The following is a 17,697-nucleotide window of genomic DNA, read 5'->3' on the forward strand; positions in this document are numbered from 1 at the left end:
AAGATACAGACCGGTCATAAAATAGCAGTACACCAACATAGATCTCACCATAGGGCAGACATCCAAATCACAGATGTTCCCACCAAGCGTAAAGCATGTCAACCCCGAACTTGGATAATGGGTCAGTCATAGAATTAGCTTCGTGCAAGGTATGCACAAAGGAAATATTAGCAATACTAGCACAAAGGAAATCAAACTCATTGAACAATCCCATTGTTTTGTTATTGCTTTGATCATTGTTTGAGTTTAAAAGAATCTAAATCAACTGTGTTACGTAAATTTTTAAAAATTCTCTTTCTTAAAGTTAATCCAGATTGAAGAAAATAAAAAGATTGAAAGAAAAGTTCAGGTTGTAGAGGGTTAATGATTTAATTTATCTTTGATTTTCCTTTTGATTTCGTTATAGGTTTATCAACTAATTGAAACCCTTCAATGATTACTAAATATCTAAATTTGTCAAAAAAAAAACATCAAGATTATGAGAAACACAAAAAATTTGCTTCATACATTTTTATCAATTTAAATTAAAGAAGATATTTTCTTCTTGATTTGGAAGGTGACTAGGGTACCAATTACCGAATATGAGAATTAAAGGAAGTGCTACAATTCTCTTTATTTCTTCCTTTTTCTTCCTTTTTAACAAGCACAATTAGATTTTTTTAAAATTGAAAAGAACTGATTACGGTCACCTTTAGCCTTTCTATGCTTAAGGGGTTCATTCCGGCAAGTGTTAAGACGGCCCAATTCATCATCTCGTACACAACATGATGGATCCCTTGGCATTGTAGCAGCTTTTTTTTTTTTAAGGATTAGTCGAGTTCCTCAATGTGCTTGAAGTAATCTTTTTTCAGTATGACAGAGAGCAAGAAATTGATGCTTACTGGAGATGATATTTGGTGGATCGAACTTGAAAATGTCTCTAGTAGATTCTTTGATCATCTTATTAATCGTTACCAGAAAATGAGGTTTCTCCTTAAATCCGTCTTGCTTATTGTAGACACCTCTAAAAAATTAATGAATAATAAAATATAAAATAAGATAATATATATATAATTAAAAAAAAAGAGAGGATACGCCCAGCCATCCCTTCCCCAACCACCATGAATGATGGGGTTCTGGCATTGGACAACCCAGCTTTTAAGCATACCACCTGCAAGAAAGAAAGAGGGATTTGGAAGCCAAAAAAGCCAAGAAAGATTTCAAAAAAAAAACCGATCCATCTCCAAAAAAAAAAAAAAAAACCCACAGATCAAAAAAATCCTAAATCTACCAGCAGCAAGTTACCTAGCCACACAAAAAAACCAAAAAAATGCCACAATCAACACAAAAGATAGAGCAAAAAAAAGGAAGAAGACGAAGAGAGAGAGAGGTGAGAGGTCGGCGTAGGGAAGGAAAGAGAGGCGCCGACGGTGGGGGTGTTACGGCTGGGAGAGAGAGGAAGAAGGAGGAAGAAAAAAAAAAGGGAAAAGCTTAAGGAGAGGATAGAGAGAGTGGCGGCAAGAGAAAGAAAGTGAGAGAGGAAGAGAAGGAAGAAAAAAAAAAACTTAAGGAGAAGATAGAGAGAGTGGCGGCAAGAGAGAGAAAGTGAGAGAGGAAAGTGAAGAGAGAGAAAAGAAAAGAAGCTTTTATACCTAAGTATAAAAGACCAAAACGACGTCGTTTTGAAGCATTTCGGAAGCCAAAAACGGTGCACATTGAAAAAGATCAAGTGGGCTATTGTAGCAAGCTTGATTTCCTCTTTGGGCTAAGACATTCTTGGACTATTCAAGCCCAAACCAAAAAACACAAGTGCAACAGGCCCTTTGGGCCCAGACCTAATTGGAAGAGACTTTTGAAGGCTAGTGGAGCTTGAACCCATTTGGAGCAGTGGGTTAGTTACAACCCAATAGGTATTGGACTTATTCATTAAATAATGATTTGGGCTTGAGTTATTGAAAGTAGTTATTTAATTTCTTGTTTAAGTGTTATAATAGTTTTATTATTTTTGGTGTTGTTTGAAATTTATGCATATGAAAAACAAAACATATGAAAGCTAAAAATAAAAATCTTTAATACAATAGATAGTAGGTGTAGTAAATTAATAGATATGCATGTATAAATATATATATAAACATATAACAAAAAAATAGGAGAATGAACAAGGCAAAAAAATTTATTAATTAATTAAATGGAAGATTAGAAAGTATTTAGTTTTTTTTAATATGTATAAAATAATTAATAAATAATAGAAATGGGTCTAAAAAATGAAAAGAAATAAAAAATGAGAATAAAATATAATTAGTTGTAAAGGCAAGAGAAAATAAAATGTTCTAGGTATTTATAAATATATAGAATGTACAATATAATATTAAATTACAAGTATTAAAATAAATCAAGTAGTTAATTTGAGTTAATCCAATAATAGAATTCTGCTTAAAAAAGGGTAAAGAGTTGCCTCTTTCAGGTGGATGTTTTTTTTGGATGCAAAGTTCGAAACGAATTTTCACCGAAGCGTCGAGATAAATCCGAACTCTAAACTCCAATACCCGTTAAGTCAAATAATCGTTGTTAAAAAATGACATATATATTAAAAAATAATAGATTTACATAATATTGTATTTGAACTTATATTAGTTAATTAGTTTAAATAAATATTACTAAATAAAGTTAATTTAATCGTTAAAGAAAATAAATTAATTAATTGTTTATTTGATAAGTTATATAATCAAGTTAAATGTTAATCAACAATGTTAATTAAAAGATATGGATCTAAATAGAAAATAAAAAAATAAAAAAAATAATAAAATAAATAAATAATCCATGAAAAAAATGACAAAATAAATATATAAATAAGGTGATAAATTATTAAACATATAATCGGATGAATTATGAACCGCTTAAGTCAATAAACGCGTGCATGTAGACATCATCACTTTATCCTGTCATAGCATGCCACATTTATCTTACAAATGGTGTGAGAATTCCAATGATGGGATTTTCCCGAAGAGTTTGTAGAGACGAGTTCTTCCGAGGATATCTCTATGTGAGAAAAATTTCGAAACTTCACCAAAGCGTTGGGATGGTCTTCGAATGATTTTTCAATAAAAGATTACCGACCCTATTATTTAAAATAAACAAGTCATGACATCATTTTACGCTTGCATCATGTGCATACGTAAAATCAAATAAAAGACTCGGGCAATCAGTTTAATAGAAAATTAGTTAATAAGCGGGGACTAAATCAAAAGTAGGTTATAATAGGATAACTTAAGATTAAATGGTACCGTTCGCAGAACGGACGTTACGGAGGTGCTAACCCTTCTCTGTGCGTAACCGCACTACCGAACTTATCTCTGAAAAACGTGGATCAGTTCTCGTTTTTTTGACGGACCTGAAATTAATTTAGGACTTCGTCGATTAGAAACGGGTTAATAGGTAACCAATCACACCTAGATAAAAAAAAAAGATTGGTTACGACTCCTAAACCGATTTAATTTTCGCCGACGTCTAGCGGTCGGGTTCTCGAACCCGCACGTTACGACACTTATGTGACTTGATTTCTTTTTTTTTGAAAGTCAAAAGAAACGGCAAAGGAGGAGCATTCGGAGAACGTTTATGTGACTTGATTTCAAGGGAAGGGCTCTCTTTATAAAGATCCTAGATTTCAGAGAACGTTTGGATAGCAGCATTATCAGTTGAAACATCTTTTCGCCATGGAGCCAAATTATTAAGCTGCCCCTTCCTCTTTCCTGCCGCGATTGTTTCTTTCTTCAATTCCTCATACGCTTCATCTCTCGGAACATACATAGGAACCAATTCCTTTACAGGGGACTCTGCATTCACATCTGAGACATACTCAAGGAAAGCAACATTAACTTAATTAGATCAAACTTTTGTAGATACTCTAAATGGTTACCTGTACTAGTTGGACGAAGTTATGCTAAACATTATCAGGACCCTAACAGTTCTGCGGATAAAGCTTGGATAAGCTTTCATAAAGAGGTTCTTTTGATGAGGCAGATGGAGGAGGTGAAAAAGGTACAGGTTGATACAAAGAATCGAAAAAGAATAAAATCACTGTTTTACTTTTTTATTTTTTGGCTTAGTGAAAAGAAAATTTTATTAATCATCCCAAGTTGGGAAAAAGCTGATGGAACCAGCGTGAGGAGAGCAGACTTAAGATGGATCTGCCAGCCTCATAGTCCCTACAAAAGTAACGTCTAAATGACTGTCAGTACAAGTATTTACACCTCACATCCATGCCTGTCAGTACAAGTATTTACACCTCACATCCATGCCTGCAAGCTTTACAATAAAATCAGCCAGGTTCTGCGTCCTAATTATCCAAATGAACATAAGACATTTAAAAACTGCCAATACAACCTGCTACAAGTCACACATAAGAGTCCCACCATGCCAAGAACTATGGTCTCTTTGTCCACACCGTACCAATGAGTTCACGAATGAGTTACTTTCCCTTAAAACGTGCTCCTGACCTGCCGTTAGATGCACTAAGTGCCCATTCCGCATTTAGGAGAAGGCCCAAAACTCCAAGCCATCAGCCGATTAAACCATTCTGGTTTTGACGTAGCTTCCCAAGGCCCTTACATTCCAGCAGAGTAAACGCATAAATCACAATTCAGAAATGGATGCTCGAATAGCTTGAAGGTGGTGATCAACTAAAGAGAAATATCCCAAAGGAACCAATAAGAGAAGAGAATTCCGTACCCCTGCCTGTTATTCATGAGCTCAAGAACAAAGACAAAATAAAGTTAAAAGTCATATTCAGTCAGCTGTAACTGTGCATATAGAAAGGACCGAAACCTGATAGCAGAGTGAGATTTGTTCAGCAAAGCATGATCAAAAAAGAACTGCTGGCTATAATATATACATCAAATCGAAGTCCTTACACACGACTGTAATAGCGGGTCTGGACTTTTCTGTCTGCTTCAATTTTTCAAGAATGATCCGTTCCAAGCATTGTGCTGAAAGACCCAGTTGCATGCCCAATTCCCATATTTGCTCGGCTTCCCTAGATGGGGTGAAATTCACCTTGGGTGTTTGTGATTTACCAACAAGCGGCTGTTTTGAGTAGGTGAAGAGACTCATCTTGAGAGATTTTTAATGCCTTTCTTCCTCAGCTTCTGCAATTTTCTAGTGACTTTGGATTTCATGCCAACTTCAATAAGATCCTCTAATCTACATTGTGAGGCATCCGACTACGACTTTGATTCCTCATCAGATTGGTCAGAAGGATTTTTAAGGCAATCGCTGGTTTGATTGGAGCTTGCTAGATCGCGTAAGGTAATGATGGGTTGACTGACCATCAGCAGAGTTTTCAAGGCGGCCGGTTCTCCTTTTCGCCTGGGGTTGAGGTTGCCCAAATTGTGTTGGCGATGAGCTTGGCACTTCTTGATTTGGCTCACAGTTCATGTGTTGGGAACTGTCGTTTTACTAATTAGCTTTCAAGTTTCAGAGTTTGTGTTCTAAGTACATTTTAGGATGACCTGACAATAGTTCCATCTCCTGGAGACGTAGCACATAACTTCAGCACATATTTTCTGTCTACGGAGCTTATACTGGGGCTGAAAAAGAGAGAAACTTAGCAGCAATCTGTTTCTGTCATGCCTTAACTTAACCATCCAGCTTGCTATCAAAGATCCTTACACTTAAATGAAAATCATGTAGATTCTCGGAGTTCATACATGGTTAACAGGGTATTGCTAGCTTAATCAAATAATGTTTTTGGGGTGTAATGATACATCATTTTCTTGCGAGGGTTAAGGACCAAACGTAAAAGAACATGCTTTGGAACTTGACGTTCAGCACGAGTTTTAGATTATCCTAAACTGCGTCGAAACATATGGATAGAGACAATGACAGAGCATCCTGTCTCCATCATCCATAGTGCCTCCATTGATTTTGAAAGAGTCATATGGATTTTCCTTTTCCCTGTTATGCTCCAATTTAAAGTCTAATCTTTCTATGAATTCTTTGTCAGTACTGGTTGCAGATGGCAGTGGGAATTTTAATTCGTTTTTCTGAGTGAATATCCCCTACCATGAAACAGAGTACCTCTAAGAGGAAACGCTTTCTTTGCCAATTGCCACCATTTTACCACAATTAATATATATAAAAGGACTTGGGATTGTCTAAAATCACTTTAGTGTGCTCCACAGCTCCCATTTTCGTTTTAAATATGATTATGTTAATGGAATTCATTGTCACAATAGTTACTCCTCTTCATCAGCGCACCTTGAGCAGTCCCTGACCCAATGTAAATCTTCACTTACAGTCATTCATAATTATTTACTAGTTTTCTTTTTGGTTCATATTAATCATTTTAAGCACGTTTGCTAACATTGTAGCTTTTAGATATTTAATTTCCTCCTTTTTTGGATAGAATTGTTGATTCTTGGAACCATTTTCTTGAAATGGTTGGGGAAAATATTTCTTACAGTTGCTCCGATGAAGTTGCCTTTTCCAACCGTGGTGCACCAACGTATCACAGCTATAATCAGGTCCTGATTTCTAAAGAGAAAGAACAGTTTGCATGTTGCTCTTTTTATAGAACATTTGTGCTGAAATTGCTTGTGGCCGGCTACAAGGGGTGGACCAGAAAGAGCAGTTAAAACTCTTTAACGGTTCCTTTTCATTCTTTAAAAACTCCTATGAAATCGAAATGCTGGTCGGCTTACTTTTTTTCCATAATTTTGTTATTGTTATTGTTTAATCATGCATTGCATAAAACAATTTGATTGTGAGTATATGTTCTTTCCCTGGAAAGAGCAGTGTTGTTTGAATAATAGTGCGAGTTAATAATCCACCAGGTTTCCAAGCTGCCTTGTCAGTTCCCAAGTACTATAATCAAATCAGTGGTCTATGATGCAATAGAAATATGGTTGATTTGCTAAGTTTTCACTAACATTGGCCAAACTTGGTCAGCCTTTTCTTGCAATTACCCAAAAAGTGGATTTCCTCACTCTCTTCTGTCATTTTTTCCCATTAGAGAGAAGGATTTCCTCCTTTTCAATACGCTACAAATAAGAACTATTTATATGCTCCAATGTCCTTTCAAGATTCAAGATTCAAATTTCAGGAAAATTTGATCCCATTCTTCTGTCCCATCAGTAGGTGTCTAAACATTTCAGTGAGGGATCCCCATCTTGAGAAGATCTTCATGGTGAACATGCCGTGAATTGCAAGAATCTTTTATGCCAGCAGCAGGTTGTCACATTCTTAATCATAGTCTATATCCACCATGCGCAAACGTCAAAGTATTAATGAAAAATAACATTTTGACGCTGATTAATCTCTTTAAGTTTTGTTATCTTTTTTAAATTTGTTTTGTTTCGATTGAAGGAATAACGAATACATATAATCCACCGCATGAGTTCAAACCATTCGTTCGAAGTGGTAGAAAAGTTGATTAAAATAGGTAATAATCCAATACTAATTCTTTAATTATTGGACAAAATACAATACAAATTCGAGCTAGTAACTTTCTAGCTGCATATATAGGCATTGATATGTTCCATCAAATTGTATTTTTAATTGTCAACAACTTCAAGAAATCAGGAGATTCCCCTTCATGTTGTTATGCTGTTAGGTACTCCTCTACTGGTAACTCCAGGTCCTGAGGATGGAATAAGCAGCTCATATGGTGAAACGCCAGCCCCACATCTATTCCTAAGCTTTGGATCAGCATTTCTCTTTTCTATCTCTTCTTCTATCCTTCTCATCTCTATTGAAAATTTGTGGAAGGCCTCAATAATTTCAGGGTCTCCTGTCCAAGCTGAAAAGTCTTTTCTATCTCCTAAATACTCTTCATCAGTTGAATGTGCGGAGAGTATGCCAAGAACAGACATGAAATATGTTGTTTCACGCAAACTCGGCAATGATGACAAGAAATATCCCTCTGGATCTGCAAGGAAAGTTGCATACTCCGGATCATTCTCATTTGGCAGTAGTCGCCGCATGTGCGGTGGACGCACTGGGACATATCCACCATAATGATATTGCCCAAAGTTCACTGCAGCATGTTTTGCTGATGTAACCCAAATAATGATGGTGAGTATGGAGACGAGATCATCTGGAGTTGAGAGTTTAGGCCACCAGTTGGCATGGCGGATATCAGCGTGGCCTACATTGATTGATTCATAATACCAGGCATTGAGTTCTGAGTCTGATTGAATTTTACTTGCCTCAGAGTAGTAGTACTTTACATAGGTCTGAGCAAGGTCCTCAATGGCAGACCATATCAACAACCCATCATTGGCATATGGGTAGTCTTCAATAAGTAGTTTAAGTCCATGTGGCTGGGTTTGGTCTGGCACTGCAATCCCTCTACACAGATAGAGATGGAATCTTATGCAATTTAATTTCTGAAATTATACAGGTTTTGATTTTTAATCCAACCAAAATTTTCAGGTAGAACATAATTTGGGGAGGAAGCTTAATTTGTGTATTTACCTTCTAATGAGGTCTGCAGGGAGGCTGTCCATGTCAAAGCGCCACCAATTTCGATAAACGGGAGCAGTAATCTCCATAGAACATTCTACGGTGGAGAAGAAAGACTCGATGATTCCTTCAGCATTGATGAGAACCTCGCGAGCCTGTGCATTTGTTGCCAACGTGTATCGCATGTGAGGCTGAAGAAGCCTGTAAATTGGATGCATTATGCTTAGTTGTCGGTGCGCCGCTATGATAAATGGCTCCATGCATGCATGGACTCGTAGCCTGTCATTTTAGTTTAACTTGAATCTTAATTGGTCATCTAATTCTAGTTAATCAAAAGTTCAAGACATATTTGCTAAAATCAATTTAATTAATCTTTGCATATACCAATGATGGATGAGTTGATGAGAACCGGAATCATTTGAGCATACATGGGCTTTGCCAAGTTGCCACAACCAGCTGCTAGTGCCATCAGCTGGGGGGGTGAGAACCTGCTTTGAAGGTGAATTCGGGTTTGTGGGTGGGAGGCTGAGCTCAATAGCAATTGGCTTCAAAGTTCCCATCGGTGTCAAGAGGAAAATTGTTCGAGTTGCATAGGCTTTTCGATTTTGATGAGCATTTATGCGGTTAAGATACGGAAGGTAGACATCATGGTAATCGAGAATGAACAACTTAACCTCTTCTAGTGCCTGAAAAACAAGTTCAAATGTCAAAAAGAAAAAATGTAGTAAGTTCCATGAAAAAATCAAACCAATATAACTATAGTTTGTTTCTAAGCACTTCAGACCGTTGCCATATGTCTTCCCATGTTTGAGTTAATCTTTTCCAAACCTGTTGAACGGACATGCCATTGAGATGGCATGTGATGTGTTCTTCTCTTATTGCTGACTCTTTTGGACCATAGACGGAGGGATCCAGAGTGCTTACAGGCGGAAATGTCTACAAGGAAAACTCTTCTTCAGTAAAAAAATTGTTCAAAATTTTCAGTTTTCTCATTAAAAAAGCTTAAAACTTTTTTGGTTTCAAAATTATAATTAAAAAGGAACTGATTATGGTCACCTTTAGCCTTTCTATGCTTAAGGGGTTCATACCGGCGAGTGTTAAACGACCCAATTCATCATCTCGTACACAACACGATGGATCCCCTGAGATTGGAGCATCTCTTTTTTAAGGATTATTCGAGTTTCTTTAATGTGCTTGAGGTAATCTTTTTCAGTATGACACATTAATTAAAGAGCAAGAAATTGATGCTTACTGGAGATGATATTTGGTGGATCGAACTTGAAAATGTCTCTAGTGGATTCTTTGATCATCTTATTAATCGTTATCAGGAAATGAGGTTTCTCCCTAAATCCGTCTTGTTTATGTGACTTGATTTCCAGGGAAGGGCTCTCTTTGTAGAGATCATAGATTTCAGAGAACGTTTGGATAGCATCATTATCAGTTGAAACATCCTTTAGCCATGGAACCAAATTATTAAGCAGCCCCTTCCTCTTTCCTGCTGCGATTGTTTCTTTCTTCAGCTCCTCATATGCTTCATCTCTCGGCACATACATAGGAACCAATTCGTTGATAGGAGACTCTGCATTCACATCTGAGACATACCCAAGGAAAGCAACATTAACTTAATTAAATCAAATTTTCTTACATACTCTGAATGGTTTGTGATACTCCAAATGTTTACCTGTATTAGTTGGAGGGCGTCCAGTCCTGCAGCGTCGTGGATATGGGCATTTTTCACCTCCTAAAATTGGCCTTGTAAATTCAATTCCTCCGTCTGGACATCCTAAGTCATTGTAAACATCGTAGTCATATATTCTATCTGATAATGCCCTAACACCCTCTCCATTACCCCTTAATTGCCTTAGTTCCTTTTCTCTTAGCTCTTTCAGTCCTACCGGCGTTTCACAAGGTAAATATGCCTGCCATATGCAAAACATCGTATTACAACTTTGGCTCAATTGTTCAAGTATAAAAAGGAGGAGATTAGTGGTTCTATCTAAATGTCTACCTTGTTAGAAAAGAAGATCCTTTTCTCTGCTTGGAGCCTATGTGGTTGAACCCAAGAGTTGCAAGCAAAATAAGCAAAGCCTTCGATGGCGATGCTTTCCAGATAGAACTCCTGTTCATATTTGTTGGTCACGATCATAGCTCCAGGGACCCCAAAGTTTGTATCAACAAGAAATTGAACTTTGTGACTACTAACTTTGTCAGAATAATTGTTCAGGGTTCTGGACCAGTCTATTGTAGCTTCCTTGCTCATCTTTGGCTTTCCAGTCCCTTCATTGATTTAAAGGACGAATTAGAATAGTCAAGATCTCAAATTATAAGGCACCTTTTTTTCACCTAAATAATGTGTAAAGTTAATCCTTATAACTATAGTATAGTTTTAATGAAAAAAATTTGTATCTCCATCAGAAGATGATAACCAACGCTTACTTAAGTCAATTTGGGTGCTAACAAGCTGGAGAATGACACCCTTCTTGGTAACGCCGCCTTGAGAATCCAACCAACGAAGCATGAAATCCTTCACGTGTTCCTTGGTGTCATACTTGACTGTCACCAGCGCTGTCAACTTGAATTGCACTGGAATTTCCTGGTCATCTTCGATCGATTCAACCTCAGTCAGAGCTGCCATGGGGGTTGACTCCACCTTCCTTGCTCGCATTAATCTTCTCTTGCCTGAAATGAACGAAGTGGTGGACGAAAAAAACTTGCTTCTCCGGCCGGAAAGATGGCCTAGAAGAGGAGATTTCGCAGGGAATAATCTGTCAGTTGCCAGTGTACAGAACATTTCCCTGGTTCCTGCCATACGATGTACTAGTTCTAACTACTGCTATTAACTTTGGTCTTCTTTTTTCTTGTTCTTAAAGTGATGATTTGAGACTAACTCGATCGGTTCCAATATTAATTAAGGTTAAGGGAAACGACACTGTTGCTGGCAGTACTCTGACTATGTTTGATTGGTTGAAAGTTTGTAAAACGTGTTAAATGCAGATATTGCCATAGTGATTTGGTCGCATGATGTTAATGGGCAATAAGAAAAACCTTTTTTCTTTCGGCTGCTAAGATTCGCCATGGCATCGTAATAAAAGAGAATAAGGTAATTAAAACATTTATAACAAGTTTGGTATAGTGAAAAGTTAAGTTAGTTTTAGAGGTGAATAAAATCAAATCACATTAATTACTTAGTCAAATTAAATGTGATTTGAATAAATTGATTCAATTTAATTAATACATTAGATCAATTGGTCTAAAATGTTTAGTTTTAGTTCAATTGACTTTTTGATCGGTTCTCGATTTTAAAATTTTTAAATCAATTAATCCAAAAAACTAAACTAATTATATATATATATATATATATATTAATATATATAATATTTTATATATATATTAGAAAGATTTGATAGTAAACTTAATTAATAATATATTTAAAATATATTAGTTTATTATATATACGTATACAAATCATAATTATTTCAATTTAATTTTAATTATATTTATTTATTTATTTATAAATCTGTATTAATATGAAATTATAAGTTATATAATTTAAATGATATAATTTATATATTAATATTATAATATATGATAATAAATATCGTACATATTAATATGTTATAATTATTATACTTTACTAATGTTTCGTAATATAAAATATTATAAATATATATAATTGTATAAATATTGTATATATACATATATTTACTTTATATATAACCATTACTATAACTTATAATAAACTTTATTTATATGATTACACTTAATAACTATTTTAGTTATCACCTTAGTTTTTATAACATATTGTTTATAATTAGTTATTATTTATTCAAACTTTAATATAAAACATTATAATATATAACTTGTGTCATTAATTTCATATATATAATAAAATAATAATATATATATACATATATTTAATTTATACATAATTTGTATATTTTATAATTATGGATGGAGTTTAAAGTTTTAATATTGTAATTTGTAAAAAAAATGATAAAATTTTGATCTATTGGTCCAAAATCAAACCGATCAAACTAATTTTATATTTGGTCAGTTTGATCTTCCTTTATTTTGGTCAGTTTTGATCGATTTTCTAAACATATTTGGTTCATTTGGTTTTGAGATATAACAGTCTAAACCACCCATTTGCTCACCCCTAACTATTTCCCTTCTATTCTCATCTATTCTTTTTTCCTTCGTTTGGTTAGCAATAGTCTCAACGAATAATTATTCTTGAATATTAGCTATTCCTCAAAATAAGCTAAAAGTTATGTTTAACTAAACCCAACCTCCCACAGTATTTGCTATGATTGGGGGAATAGATTTAAAAATTGAAAAACTATAGTACCACTTATAAATGTAAAAATTACAACCCTAATTAAACATATAAATACCTTCTTTTTCTTCTTATTTTTTACCTCGTTTTTCTCTATCTTCTCGCATTTTTGCCTCTCTCTTTCTCTCTTTAAACTCTACTCACCACCAACGACGACAATGGTTTCAAAGCCGAATATGGTCAGAAAGCGTCAATCTAGTGCTTTCTAGCAAAATTCGACCAAGGAGTCATCGAATTTAGGATCCACGATCTGATTTGGACACGGAAAGCTCTAAATATGACACTTCACGACCAGTATTTAAATTATAGATAAAATATTAATATTTAAATAATTAATTATTAATATTTAAAATTAAAATAAAATAAAAATAAATAATCATATATTATAATGAAATATACTTTTATCTTTTTTTCATCTATTCTTTTATTACTTCAAAATAATTTTTACCAATTAAAAATTACAATAAATCATAATAATAATTCTTATCTTATTTTATTTTATTTCATTATATCCAGTGAACCAAATGTACCGAATCAAACTTACCATTAGAAATTGGTATTCCAGCTATTCCAACTCATACTTTTCCATAATAATTTACTTATAAACTTATCTAGAAACTATATCTACAACAAGCAGTTATGTTGAGGCCGAAACCCCAGGCTTATTTGGTATCTTAATTAAATCTTCTCCGACCAACCTTTGCTCGGTAGAAATCAAAACCTTGACATTAACCCTTGACAAAAAAGACAGTTTAGCCTCAAGTGGGACTCAGAATTCTTCCAATCTTTGCCAGGTTTTCTCCATTTTCTTCTTTCTTCTTTCCAAAAAAAAGTTAGTGGCTCTTACTTGTTTCTCCTCAAGTACCGCGATGAACATATTTGAGGGGAGGTTTTTTGTTTGGTTTTCACAATTATTTGGATGTAGGCTCTAAAGGGGGAACCTTTCCATTATTATTATTATGATTATGACTAATAAAAGTCTATGTATAATTATTGTCCTATCCATAACCTCTGTATATGTAATGTCCTGTCCTGTCCGTCCTTGTCTTTTGCCTTTTCAGGATGAAAAATAGGGACATTTATTGTATGCGATGCTTATCCTTTTACTTTGCAAAGTTTGCTACGTCTAGCTCCTTTACTTAGAAAAGCAAAAGACTTCTTGTAATATGGAACAAAATTCCTCCAGAAATAAAAATTACGTGTTTCTTTCAAACATGAATCTCTAAAGCCTCTATCTCTTTTTGAAAGGTTATTACAAAAAGATATCTACAGTTCTCTCGTGAGATCATATCTTTAAATATACTCTAGACTTGCCATGCTTAATTAGTGAATCTTATGTATCAAAAAGAATTCTATTATTTGCAAATCACAGGTCAACTACACGATCAGTTATGTTTTCCACTATTATTTGGATCTAAAGCGGGTCCTCTCCATTTTTAAATAAATGTCCAAATTAGGCTAATTGGCTAAAACGCCAACTACCTAACAGACAAGGTATGTGAACAATAGCCCAACTCTCACTAGTTTAGCCAAAAGATAAGTAGCTGAACAATAGCTAAGCTCTCAGTTTGATTTTTATTTTTTAAAACCCACTTTGATTCTTAATCTTTTGAGAGAATCATTGCTTATTAAAAAATATATTTTTTATTTATTTTCAACTTGATTATGCTTAACAATTAATTCAATAAGTCTTTATGATAAAATTCTTAAGAAAGAAAGCCTTCTTATTTTCCATATGGGATTATTATTTTATCCTCTTATTTTGTTATAATTTCTATATAAACTAAAACTCTTATTTTATTCTATAATTTTTATGTGAGACTTAGATAACAGCATAATAATATTCCCCTGTACACAAGCTCATAGCAAAACTCCAAGAGGCATATGTTGCAAATCATAGCCACCATGAAGAAATCAACGGAAAGCTTGCCATTTCTAGATCGAACAGAATTGCTTTTTCCAAGTAGCTAGGTTTTTAAATTTTAGTGACATACACGCGTAATATAGTAAACTTCGTTTATATTTCTTGTGATTTCAATTTTTTTCATAAATATCTTTTGATTTTTTTTTCAATTAGTACCATATGAATTTTTTTTTTGTCCCAATTAGCACTCTATGAATAATTTTTGTTTCCATAAAATGTTAGTTTATTAATTTTATCAAGTAAAAGTAAAAAGTACTTTTGGTGTGAATAAATAAGCTAAATTTAAATTAAAAGTATTTTGATAATTTTATTAGATAAAATTAATAGTTTAATTTTTTAAAAAAATTATTTACAAAGTGTTAATTGAAAAAAAAAATCATAGAGTCTCAAGACCAGTTAAAATTACAAAAAAAAAGTATAAGTGAAAATTTCATGTATAATATATAAGAAGAAAACAATTAACACACCAAGATTAATAATAAATATTTTAAGATGATTATTTTTTAAAATAAATTATTAATAGGAAAAAGAAAAACTATTCTCAAAATATTTAATGGAAATCATGGGTACATAATAAGTTTGAAAGAAAATACAAGAAAGTTTTCAATGGAAATTGATCCATGATCATTTAATTCATAAAGGTATCCAAAGATCAAATTAGAAACGAGTCTAAGACTTCGCCACAAAAGCTAATCAAATCACTATTCAGATTACAAATATGTTTTATTTTATTTTTTTGTTAAAGGCTCAAATTGAGATTAAATGTTTAGGTACTTTTTCAATTAAGAGCCAAACGTGTCAATTGTAACAATGACTAAATGCTCAATTTAAAGTAAAAAATCTTTAAGTTTTTGTCAATTTATGTTCAAATGTTTCAATTATAATAATTAAGGGTCAAACGTTTTCAATTCTTTACAATTAAGGGTTAAAGTAAGAGGTGTTTGACACATGTGGGACACGCTTATTTCAAGGACGTTAACTTGTCGTATAAGGTACATATATTATGCTAACTTGTCGTATAAGGTACATATATAAGGTACATATATTAACTAGCCGTATAAGGTTCATATATTTCAAGGTCAAACGTAATGTTTGTCAGATTTGCATAAAACATTTAGCCCTAATTTGAGCATTTAGCCTTACAACAATCAAAGGTCAAACGTTTTCTATTCCTTACAATTAAGGGCTAAGTTGACAAGTGAATAAAGCGTATATCACACATAATAAAAAATCACATGAGCTAATGACATGGTAGCTGACTTGGCATGTTATCCAAATGGTGCCATTTTAATCTAAATCCTATGCTTAATTTTGCCTCAATTTCACCCGTTATACTTCATCTCCTCTTCGATCCAGCTTTCTTGTCCTTCGAGATGGACACGTGCACGGTCACTGGTAAAGTGGTACCAATTGACAACAAACATTGCAGAATGTATTAACTCGTGTCTAAAGAATGCAAGACAAATGCCAAACACCATTTTAATCAAGTTCATTAGAGACATGTTTCAATGTTGTTTCCATGAGTAACACAAGTAAGGTGTTAAAGTTTCCACGCCCTAAAGGCCTTAAGCTACCTCTCGATTAAGCCAAAAATTCAATGAATCACATCACTTTATAGTTAAACCTATCAATTGAATTGATGATTTGTATATGAAGTGCTAGCCATTTCCATTAGATGTTAACTTGTTAATGATTTGTATAAAGTGTTGATATACCAAGATTTGTATAATTTTTAGATGTCTGTGAACTTCTCCTAAAAATATGTAAATATGTGAGAAGTCAAGCCTATATTATGTGTTGTTAAATGTCATGGTTGAAAAAGTTGTTCCACGACACATCGAAAAAATGATGTTGTTATACGTTATTTTCTAAATATTTGTTATACGACATATTGCGAAATGTTATTGTTACTTTTTGTGAAAAATATGTTGTTGACACCATGTTGAAAAATATAATGTTACATACCATGTTAAAAATATAGTTGTTAAATGTCATGTTCAAAATTTATTTGTTATATGTTATATTGAAAAATGTAATTATTACACGTCACGTTGAAATTTAATTATTACACATTATGTTGAAAAATGTAATTGTTACATGCTATGTTGAAGATTTAGTTGTTATACCTCATATTGAAAATTTAATTATTACAAATTATATTGAAAAATATAGTTATTACATGCCATATTAAAAATTTAATTGTTACACATCATGTTGAAAAATGTAGTTGTTACACATAATGATAAAATAGTTGTCACACACCATGCCATAATTTAAACCATTTTGATTTAACAGAAAAGACTTTTTAACCAAATTACCCTTCCATATCTTACATGACAAGTCAACGCCCACGTCATATGCGTGTTCTACAAACGCCATACACCTCTTATCTTTGCTCTTAATTGTAAAGAACAAAAAATGCTTAGTTTTTTATTATAACAATTAAAACGTTTGACTCTAAATTGACAAAAACTCAAAACTTTCAACCTCATACTTAACATTTAATCTTTTTTTTATCATATTTTCTCTTTAGTTTCCAAATGCATACCAACCAATCATAATGCCTTTCAATTTTATTTTTTAAACATAAATTTTCATTTTATTGTTACTTTTATTATTATTATTCCTCCTCTTAACAGTAAATTAAAAAGCATTTTTAAGTAAATAGACAAATATATAGTATAATTAAAATAAAATTCTTTACTTTCATGATCAACAACAAACTATTATATGTTAATCATTTTAACTATGTGACTCTTTCTTCATTCATAATTAGATACAATTTTATTTGTGCATATAAAAGACTTGGCTGAGAATAATTCTCTTATGGAAACTCATATGATTATGCCATTTGCTAAATTCAAATGGCGCAAAAAAAGGTGAAGAGACCAGTACTAAATATAACAACAAAAGTACTCATTTAAAGACAATTTCAGCAAAAAGCTGATAATCCGATAATAAATATAACAACAAAACTAATCATGCAAAGACAAAAATT

General features: G+C 33.1%; 1 protein-coding gene across 2 annotated transcripts; it reads right to left on the reverse strand.

The window, feature by feature from the left end:
• On the reverse strand, nucleotides 7,372-11,320 carry LOC18596845 (lipoxygenase 3, chloroplastic). 2 transcript variants are annotated; one of them, XM_018123202.1, is made up of 9 exons: nucleotides 10,876-11,320; nucleotides 10,448-10,716; nucleotides 10,121-10,358; nucleotides 9,692-10,030; nucleotides 9,496-9,581; nucleotides 9,268-9,375; nucleotides 8,824-9,125; nucleotides 8,452-8,640; nucleotides 7,372-8,325 (listed from the first exon to the last, which is right to left on the reverse strand). In XM_018123202.1, the coding sequence occupies exons 1-9, from the start codon at nucleotides 11,246-11,248 to the stop codon at nucleotides 7,569-7,571; spliced, it is 2,661 nt and encodes an 886-aa protein (XP_017978691.1). In that variant the 5' UTR covers nucleotides 11,249-11,320; the 3' UTR covers nucleotides 7,372-7,568. The 2 variants fall into 2 exon arrangements, with proteins under 2 accessions (XP_017978691.1, XP_017978690.1); XM_018123201.1 differs by having other exon boundaries at nucleotides 8,452-8,718; nucleotides 10,876-11,319.

Source organism: Theobroma cacao, chromosome 6, assembly GCF_000208745.1.
Source record: "Theobroma cacao cultivar B97-61/B2 chromosome 6, Criollo_cocoa_genome_V2, whole genome shotgun sequence".
NCBI lineage: Eukaryota > Viridiplantae > Streptophyta > Magnoliopsida > Malvales > Malvaceae > Theobroma > Theobroma cacao.